General features: G+C 40.3%; 1 protein-coding gene across 1 annotated transcript; it reads left to right on the plus strand.

Moving 5' to 3' along the window:
* Nucleotides 1–1,577: 1,577 nt before the first annotated feature.
* Nucleotides 1,578–8,950, plus strand: nudc (nudC nuclear distribution protein). Its single transcript, XM_034705226.1, has 9 exons — nucleotides 1,578–1,775; nucleotides 2,284–2,361; nucleotides 3,389–3,598; nucleotides 3,688–3,768; nucleotides 3,859–3,972; nucleotides 4,065–4,259; nucleotides 4,355–4,438; nucleotides 4,546–4,664; nucleotides 8,682–8,950. Exons 1-9 carry the CDS (start codon nucleotides 1,701–1,703, stop codon nucleotides 8,731–8,733), a joined length of 1,008 nt encoding a protein of 335 aa, XP_034561117.1. The 5' UTR covers nucleotides 1,578–1,700; the 3' UTR covers nucleotides 8,734–8,950.
* The last annotated feature ends 1,217 nt before the right edge of the window (nucleotides 8,951–10,167 follow it).

Below are 10,167 nucleotides of genomic sequence, written 5' to 3' on the forward strand. Positions count from 1 at the left end.
GATGTTATTCTGAAGTGTTTCGGGCGATATTATCTGCTCGTATTCAGCCAAATGTCCCAAGAACAAGCAGGAACTGAAGACAGTTGCAGTAGAGGCCTGGCAGAGCATCACCAGGGATGAATCCCAGCGTCTGGTAATGTCTATGTGTTCCAGACTTCAGGCTGTAAAGGATTTGCAACCAAGTATTAAAAAGTGAACGTTTGATTTATGATTGTTTAGTTTGTCCCATTTCTTTTGGTCCCCGAAAATTCTATTTTTTTTATTTCTCTGGTGGCCCTAATCCTCGTATCTTCTAGATCTTCCAACTTGTGCTTTTTGCAACACTCAAAAATTACAAAAACACAAATGCCACCAGTCTGTCCGAAACAGCAGAAACATGGAGGTGCAAGATGGAAAACTTTTTATGGATCTTTTTATCTTGTTTTACTTTATCTTCATTTCCACTGGTGGCACTTTCTAACTTGTTTTTATTGACTTTGTTCTTATTGATTGCTAATTTCCATTCCATTTCATTTTTAGCACTAAGCACTTTGTCCCTTTGTCATGTATTGTCCTGTGCTGTTTGTTGGTTTGATGCAAAAAGGAGGCTGACTCACTGCAAACAAAATCTATCTATGGGCACGAAAAAAGGAACCTTGAACCTTGACCCTTGCTCCCATATATAAATATAAAAGGCTCATTCTGAGTTAAAATAAATTAAAAACACTTTTATATTCAGATGAGTATAAACTAACTTAAACATACTGATGAATATTATATTCCATTTCTATCAAGTCTGTTATGTTGCTAAACTTCAGTCTCAAAATTCTGACTTTAATCTGAGAATTCTGACTTTTATCTCATAACAGCACTGAATAACTTTGGCTGCTCACAGGGACATTTCAGTGTAGCCCACTTACACTGTCTTGTAATGCCAGGAGTGCTATTATACAAAAGAGGATTAGGGCCACTTAAAAAAACAAACAAAAAAAAGGGCCAATATGTAATTTTTTTTTGTTGTATTATTGTTATTCTGAGGAAAAAAAGTCAGAATTCTGAGGAAAAAAGTGAGAACTCTAAGAAAAAAAGTCAGAATTATTAGATTAAAGTCAGAATTGTGAGATTAAAGTCAGCATGTCAGAAAAAAAAATCAAAATTCTGAGAAAGAAGTCAGAATTCTGACTTTAATCTAAGAATTCTGTCTGTAATCTAAGAATTCTGATTTTAATTCTGATTTTGATCTAATAATTCTGACTTTAATCCAAGAATTCTGACTTTTTTCTCAGAATAATCATAATAAAAAAAAAATATTGGCCCTTTTTTTTCAAAGGTGGCCCTGATCCTCTTCCGTAGTATTAAATATACAATAAAAAAAAATTTCTTCACTCTCTTAAATTATTTTTGTTTTGAGTTAGAACGTTCCTAGCAAAGTTGTGGAGTGCTTTAATTAAAAAATATTAACGCTATTTTTTTTTCCTGCCTCTCTAGAAAATTCTTCTTCTAAAATATCTTTCGGCTCACCTTAGTCCCGCCCTAAGTAATACCGAAATTCAATTGGATATTTGGGCTGTTGGTTTGAATCCATCCTTCTGATTAGTCAACAGCGAGAGTGGGCGGAGCTTGTTTCCAGGAAGTGAGTAGCGTGACTTCGGGCCTCAACCCAACTTTCTGCTTGTCACCCCTCTTCGCAAATTAATTCAACCTTTTCTCAAATCACCAACATGGGCGACGACGAAGAGAAATACGACGGCATGCTGCTCGTCATGGCGCAACAACACGAAGGAGGAATACAAGAGGTAACTTAGTGTGATGCTAACGTGCTAAAGCTACCATGCTCATGATACAGCTACCTCAGGATAGCAGGCCCACCTCGACTGTTATCTCCCAAATGTGGATCTCTCTAAGTATTATTCGTAGTGTCATGTTGTTCTAGTCATATTTATAATCACACCAACATCATCCTTATTCAGCATGACGTGTGTGCTGTTAAAGTCGGTGAATGTGATTGATAAAGCACCTCTGAAATACAATAAATCGATTATTATCTCGTGTTAAACTGATTCTGGGTGCTCCTACTTTCCAGTCAGACTACAAAGTCACTCTCTGTTCAACAACTGAACATTTTTATTCAACTGAAAGAGGCTGGAGTCTGGCTGGCTGAAGTCACCTGGCTGAAATTGAAGAATAATATATGTTTCCTGTCTTTGATTTAGTATGAGAAGACTGAGAAAGTGAGCATACATGTCATTATCTTCATCATGGATGTTATAAATGTTGAGACAGACTTTTTCTCTCTCTCCTCAGTTGGTCCACACATTTTTCAGCTTCCTTCGTCGGAAAACTGATTTCTTCATCGGTGGTGAGCCAGGTGCTCCAGAGAAGGTGAGCATCAAGACCACAGGCCTTTCTCAAACCCACCTCTCTTCACTCACACTCAACTCCCATCACATCCTAGAGCAGATAAATTAAGCAGCCTCACAATCAATAAAACTTTATTTATATAGCCTCAAATCCCAACAAATGTTCTCCTCAGACTCTTTCCAAACAGAGCAGGTCTAGACCGTATTCTATGTTCTATTATTAACAAAGACCCAACATCAAGACAGGATAAGATCCAGTCTCATCTTACAGACAAGACTCGGTCTGATCTCATCTTAATCCACCATGAGCAGAGCACTTTGCAGCATTTAGCAAGTTACAGTGGCAAGGACAAACTTCCTTTAACAGGCAGAAACCTCCAGCAGGACCAGACTCATGTTAGACACACATCTGCTGAGATAGAGGGGAGAAGAAGAGAGAGAGAGGGAGAGAGATGATAGTGGTGAGACGGAGATCCAGAGGAACCTACGAGACAAGGGAGCTCAGGGACTCCAGAAAGGTCTATGGTTAGTCACTTTAATGGGACTTGAGAATGAGAGGAGAGATCAGACACAGCAGCAAGCTTTGGGACAAACTCCACCAGAAACAGGGATTTCATGCAACCATGGTTATAAGGCACTGAACTAAGAAGTTGGCACACAACAATTCCAACAGAGATTCAAAAGATTCTTAAAAACACCCCACAGTGTGAGAAAAATGAGGTGCATTTCAACCAAGAGTTCCAGGGTCTTTTAGCCCCCAGAACTACTTTACCTAAACTAAAAGTTCCTCCGGTCAAAAAAAGCCTTTGGTGACACATGACGCTTACATGACATAAACATTGTTACACGGTCAGTAAGTCAGCACTGGTTCAGACTCCTCACTCAGAGGTTTTGGATGCTACTCAGGGTGGTGAGCCCTCCTCTCAAGAAACAGAGTGGATGTCACAGGGCATGGTTTGAGGAAGGCCCAAAAATGTGCAGCGAGGCGTCATACTGTTCCATAAACCACCTTTACTCATCCTGCATTTGTCCTTATCTCTTTCTTTCAGCTGGTCAAAGACACCTTCGCCCATCACAATAAACTTGCACTGAAAGCCCACACAGAGACGCAGATGAAACAAGAGAAGGAGAAGAAGGAGAAAGCTGAACGAGCATCCAAGCTAGCAGAGGAAGAAAAGAAAAAGACAAATGGTGATGGTCCCAGAATTCAGGAACTGACTGATGAAGAAGCAGAGAAACTTCAGTCTGAACTCGACAAGGTGAAACCTCAGAGACTTAAAGCTCGGTCACAATTACAGCTGCTGCTCTTGATCTGCTGAAAGTTTTTCTCTGATTCTTCATATTTTAGAAAAAGAAGGAAGAGGAGAAACCAACGATTGCAAAAACAGAAGCAGAGAAGTCATCCAACAAAGCAGAAGAAGAGAAAGGGGTGAGTGACATGTTGGATAAAGAGCTTGGGGGTAAAGTGCTGTAAAATCTGGTGATGCTGATTAACCTCTCCTGGTTTCTGTTTCTTCAGTCTGAGTCAGAGGGAGAGGAGGACGCAAAGGACAAAGATAAGATGAAGCCAAACTCAGGAAACGGAGCCGATCTGCCAAACTACAAGTGGACTCAGAGTCTGTCTGAAGTCGATGTGAGTGTCTTTTGACTTCTGGATGATTTCCCCTCATTTGGTTGTAGTTTTGTTGAATAACAGGATCTCATGTCCTCCTCCTCCTCAAACAGCTGGTGGTGCCTTTTGATGTGAAGTTCCGCATCAAGAGCAGAGATGTGGTCGTGGACATCCAGCGGCGCACCATCAAGGTCGGTCTGAAGGGCCATCCTCCTGTTATAGAAGGCGAGCTGTACAACACGGTGAAGGTGGAGGAGAGCTCCTGGCTCATTGATGACGGCAAAGTCGTCACAGTGCACCTGGAAAAGGTAAGAAGAGCTGGCATCCTTAAAAAAATTATACCCTTGATTGAGAAAAATCCCTGTATGAGCCAGCTCAATCTAATATCTGTCTTCACTTTCAGATAAACAAAATGGAGTGGTGGAGCAGGATGGTGACCACAGATCCAGAAATCAACACCAAGAAAGTCTGTCCAGAGAACTCAAAGGTAAAGGGTTTAAAGTTTGAAGCTCTCTGGTCTTCTCTTCCTCGTATACATCGACACTATCAGCCTCCTGCCTCCTTCTCACTCTATGTTTATTTCCTCCTGAGCAGCTGTCAGACTTGGACGGGGAGACGCGTGGTATGGTGGAGAAAATGATGTACGACCAGAGGCAGAAATCAATGGGCCTGCCCACGTCTGAAGAGCAAAAGAAACAAGACATCCTTAAAAAGTAAGTCTGCAGCAGACACTGTTCCCACTCTAAGATGAACAGAAGCTTCATCATGTTTAAAGACTTAATAAGTTGATACTCAGGGCGGGCGATATGGCCTCCAAATGATATCATGATATTTCAAGTAAATTTGTTATAACGATAAACAGTTTTGCAATTTGTGATTTTTTTTTTTGGCCATTTTTCAGAGAATATGAAAGATGAGAGAAAAACCTTTCTTTCCCTCATGGTTAGTGGTTGGGTGAAGCAATTTATTGTCAAACGACTGTGTTTACTTTTTTTAAATCATAATGTCAACAGAAACTCCCCAAATGACCCTGATCAAAAGTTTACATACCCCAGTTCTTAATACCGTGTATTGCCCCCTTTAATCAATGACAGCTTGAAGTCTTTTGTGGTAGTTGTGGATGAAGCTCTTTATTTTCTCAGATGGTAAAGCTGCCTATTCTTCTTGGAGAAAAGCCTCCAGTTCCTTTAAATTCTTGGACTGTCTTGCATGAAGTGCACATTTGAGATCGGCTCAATGATATTGAGGTCAGGGGACTGAGATGGCCACTCTAGAACCTTCACTTTATTCTGCTGTAACCAATGACAGGTGGACTTGGCCTCGTGTTTTGGATCGTTGTCATGTTGGAACGTCCAAGTACGTCCCATGCGCAGCTTCTGGGCTGATGAGTGCAAATTTTCCTCCAGCCTTTTCTGATAACATGCTGCATTCATCTTGACATTCATTTTAACCAAGTTTCCTGTTCCCTTGTAGCTCACACATCCCCAAAACATCAGCGCTCCACCTCTGTGTGTCACAGTAGGAATGGTGTACCTTTCATCATCGTCCTTGTTGACTCCTCTCTAGGGATGTACATTTGAAATATATTCCGTGATTGATTTTTGGAAATGTTAACGATCAATTATCGATTAATCAATTAAAAAATATATATATATTCTTATGTGAAAAACAATGCCAAATACGTTTTTTCCACCAAAATTATATTTTCTACAGCAACAAAATGCATATAACTGACGGTATTGAATACAGGTACATGTTTAACACTGATTATCAATGATCAGACTCATAAAAATTTCCTCTGCAGACATACAGTCTTATAATGTGAAGGCTCATAATACTAACAGATAAGTACTTCAGACTCTCGGTGTCCAGTTTTCTACCTACTCGTTCTTATTGAGAAAAATAAACATGTGTATTCAGTCAGGTGTCAGCTGGGAGCACAACCGGGTCATAATCAGTCCAGCTGCAGATAAGCCCAGACGTCTCTGATGTTGCTGCTCTGCAAACATAGCGTACTAACAATTCCCACCAGTCTGGATTTGTATCTAAAGGTGGGGAAATGTCCTGTTTAAAGTTATCAACCTTCGTGTCGTTGTTGGCAGCAGTTGCGTATTGATCCTCTTTAAAAAGCGGAGACCTGTCACTCAGCCGCAGCCCCCAGCTGAGCGTCTCCGCTGTGCGCAACACCTTCAGTCAGCTGATTCACATTAAAACATGCTTTAAACTTAAAACACATCCCTGATAGATGAATGTATAATGAGACCACATGATGTCCGTTCCACGTGATGGAAAATTGAAAACAAAAATGCGTGTTTCGAGTAATGTCTTAACAATCAATTAATCGATAATGGATTGATTGTGTTTATCCCTACTCCTCTCCAAATGTAACGTTTATGGATTTGGCCAAAAAGTTCACTTTTGGCTTCATCACTCCAAATGACTTTGTTCCAGAAGTTTTTGGGCTTGTCTCTGTGCTGTTTGGCGTATTGTAACTGGGATGCTTTGTGGCATTTGCGTAGTAATGGCTATCTTCTGGCGACTCGACCATGCAGCCCATTTTTTCTTCAAGTGCCTCCTTATTGTGCATCTTGAAACAGCCACACCACTTTTTTTCAGAGAGTCCTGTATTTCAGCTGAAGTTATTTGTGGGGTTTTCTTTGCATCCCAAGCAATTTTCCTGGCAGTTGTGGCTGAAATTTTTGTTGGTCTACCTGACCGTGGTTTTGGTTTCAACCAAGCAGCAACCTCCGGTCTAAAAATATGAGGCCAATGCGGAAGTGTTAAAAACTGCAGTTCACTGAGGATCCACTTGAGGCTGGCTGCAGAAGTACCAGAAACCACATACACACCAATTCAAAGAAGATGATCTTTACAGCAGAAATAAACATGTTTACAGTAGTGGTGCAACGGATCATCGTTGATCCGTGATCCGTACGGATGCCTCTCCACGGTTCGGCACGGACGTGGTCCGCGGATCGGTTGATGAAAAAAGTTGCGCGTGTTCACGTGATGACCGCATGTTCAATCCATACTCACTCGTCAAGCGCAGCTGTAGTCATGGCAAGTGAAGGAGCAGAGGAACTTGAAAACCCTCCTGCTTCTGTTCTGTCACATGTATGGGAGCATTTTGGTTTCCCTGTGAAATACAGTGAATGCTGAATGTGCTTGAGCCACGTTATGAAATTCCGTTGCGCACCCACTAGACCAGAGGCCGTCTATACGCGGGCCGCACCCGGCCGTCTATTTGTGGTCCCCGAACTGTTATTCCTTCACTCTGTGTTTTGGTCGGGTCACCGTGTGTTTACCGGGACTTGTCTCCATGCCAACGATACGCAGACAGGCTGTTACTGAGTCACTTAGGCTGTTTCCGAAACGGCCTGCTACATACTACTTACTAATGTAGTAGGCAGTAGGTATTGCCTACTACATACTGCGTTTGAATTTAGTATGTAGTATGACTGTTCTGTCCGATCTGTCATGCAGCATGCTGAGCCAGACTTCGCTGGATTTCCGGTTTCGGAAAGCGGAAGTAAACAACGGCGAAGCCGATAAATAAAATGCTTATTTAGCATCAATTTATGATTTAAAAAGTTAGGAAGTGGTTTATATGTAATTTGATAACTTTCACAGCACCCAAAAACAGATTTCCTCCCGTCAAAAAATGAGGAAAAAGAAAAAGCAGAACGAGCGCTGTGCATTATGGGAAACAGTACGCGAGGAAGACTGGTCCGATGCACACTGAGATATTTTTCCGAATCAGTAGACATCCGGGGAGTTTTGGCATACTGCAGATTTTGCTCTTGTTCACATACTACTTACTACATACTGAATTTTGGACAAATCAGTACGTACTGCTAGTATAGTAGGCGATTTCGGAAACAGGCTTAGAGTCCACTGCTGCAGTACAATTTTTAACTTTCACTTTCGTTTTTGGAGCAGTTCGCATGTTGGCACTTTGCCAACTGTAGGACCCTAGAATAAAACGGTGTGTTCACAGTTTGCAGCTCAAAGAAAAGTGGACGGTGAAAATCAGCAAATGAAAGAAGAATGGAGTGAAACTTTTGAAGTTCCTCTGCTCCTTCACTTGCCATGCCATGAAATGCAGTGAATGAGGCAGGACTGGGCCCACAGATAGGGTGCTTTGCACATGCAGTACATTTTGAGTTGAATCTTGTTTTTATTTAATGGGCAAAGTGTTTTACAAAATAAATGGAGGGACAAAGTTATATTTGTCTTGTCTTCTTTTTTTTTTCGCTGATCCGAAAAATGATCCGATCCATTGAGTTTTTTGATCCGTTGCACCCCTAGTTTACAGCCTGGTACAAAAGACGAGTGCAGTCTGGATAGCTCATTTCTCGATCGGCACACTCTGTACAGGGGGGGGGAATTTTTTCATAATGCAGCAATTTCAAAGATATTGCGATCACAAGTCTTCCAATGAGAGGCACAGCTGACTTGATTGACAGGTGGGAACACTGTAGCTGTTGGCTAGGAGGCTCAAAGCCTTCATCACACCTTCTTTGTTTAGGCACAAATTCAGTTTTACTCATTTACAAAACATCTTTTATTTCTTTTGCTTCAAAAGTCTTTTTAGTTCAGTAATCAACCACATGGGGGTGCTGTAGCTACAGGTAAATTAAAGGTATCTGTAGCAGGAAACTGTCAACAATGAAGAAGGGAAAAGTTAGTTCAAAATCAAACCTCCTTTTCTTGTCTCTTTCTCTCTGCAGGTTCATGTCTCAACACCCAGAGATGGATTTCTCTAAAGCCAAGTTCAGCTGAGACCTTCACCAAACGAAACCGAGCGACGCCCCTTCATCTGTTCTCCTCACAGTGGACATGGTTTAGATGACTGATGTGGTTTAAGTTCATAAGTTCATGTTTCTTTTTGTCTTGTTGATGACGGTTGGTCTCACATCCTCCGTTTGCATGTGTCTGGATATTTTAAGTGTTAACATGTTTCTGTTTTTTTTAAAATAAAGAGTTCAAAACTAAAGAAGATGAAGGAGTGGGTTTTATTTCAGCGTGTTCAGAATTGAGGATCTAGTTTTTCTTCTACATTTGATACAACAGATCAATCAAACTTTATTTATATAGCCTCAAATACCAATAAATGTTATCTGGAGACTTTCCAAACAGAGCAGGGGCCCGTTTCAGGAAGCAAGCTCAACAAACACAGAGTCAAAACCCAAACTCTAGGTTGAGGAACCCTGAGCTGTCAAACGCAGAGTGTTCGGTGTTTCACTAATTCAGTGGTTCCCAAACTTTTTCTGTGGGCCCCCCTTTGTGGGTGAAGACATTTCCATTTATATTTTTGTTGGTGAGAATCTGAGTTGGAAAGAACAAATGGATTGGGTTAGCAGAAAAACGAATAAATCTCAAGGTATTATAAGAAGAGTTAGTCAACTCGTTACCACAAATTGTCTTCTGATTCTTTATTACAGCCTCATTTATCCATATCTTTCATATTGTAACATAGTTTGGGCTTTTCCTATGACTCCATAAAATGTTGTTCATTAGGATGGCAACTCAATCAAACCCACACGTCTCATCTGCTCTTTTGTTTCAGAAACTCCAGCTTCTTAATATCTATAACATCAATACCTCTCAAATATGTGGGCTTTTTTTTTGTATAAAACATAACGTGAAGGGAATATCCCTGATCACATCAAGTCTTACTTCAAATTAAATTCACAGGTCCACTCTCGTCAAACTTTGTTTCTTCATCCTCCTAAATGTTTCACTTGTAGAAGTCAATTCTTGATACGTTTCAGGGGCAGCAAATTTAAAAATATTTATTCCAGTGTGGCGAAAAACATTTTATCTTGAAAATGTAATAAAGGATGCTTGAAAAAACTTTTAACTACTGTTACTTAATTATACTCATTATGCTCAATCACATACTCATAGACAGATATCCATACACATCATATTCATATTTTCTACTTTTGAATTCTCTTGATGTAATAACTGTATTTCTATAATTGCTAATTTTTTAAATACTCTTATGTTATTTTATTTTTAGTATAAACTATTGTCTTTATGTGTCAATTAATTTTTGACATTAGAACACTATTGGGTGGAGGCTTCAAATAAGCTCTGTGTTTTCTGCCTCTTCTTGCGCAGTATATTTTTTATCTTTGCTCCTTTTCTGTGTGTATTTTTTTTTAATTGTGCAAATAAATAAACATAAACATAGTATTCCAGTGTGTCAGT

Source organism: Notolabrus celidotus, chromosome 16, assembly GCF_009762535.1.
Source record: "Notolabrus celidotus isolate fNotCel1 chromosome 16, fNotCel1.pri, whole genome shotgun sequence".
Taxonomy (NCBI): domain Eukaryota; kingdom Metazoa; phylum Chordata; class Actinopteri; order Labriformes; family Labridae; genus Notolabrus; species Notolabrus celidotus.

Coding starts and splice junctions, on each gene's coding strand:
- nudc (XM_034705226.1), top strand. CDS start 1,701: ATGGGCGACGACGAAGAGAAATACGACGGCATGCTGCTCGTCATGGCG. Junction 1,776..2,283: donor ACGAAGGAGGAATACAAGAG/GTAACTTAGTGT, acceptor CTCTCTCCTCAG/TTGGTCCACACATTTTTCAG. Junction 4,439..4,545: donor TCTGTCCAGAGAACTCAAAG/GTAAAGGGTTTA, acceptor CCTCCTGAGCAG/CTGTCAGACTTGGACGGGGA.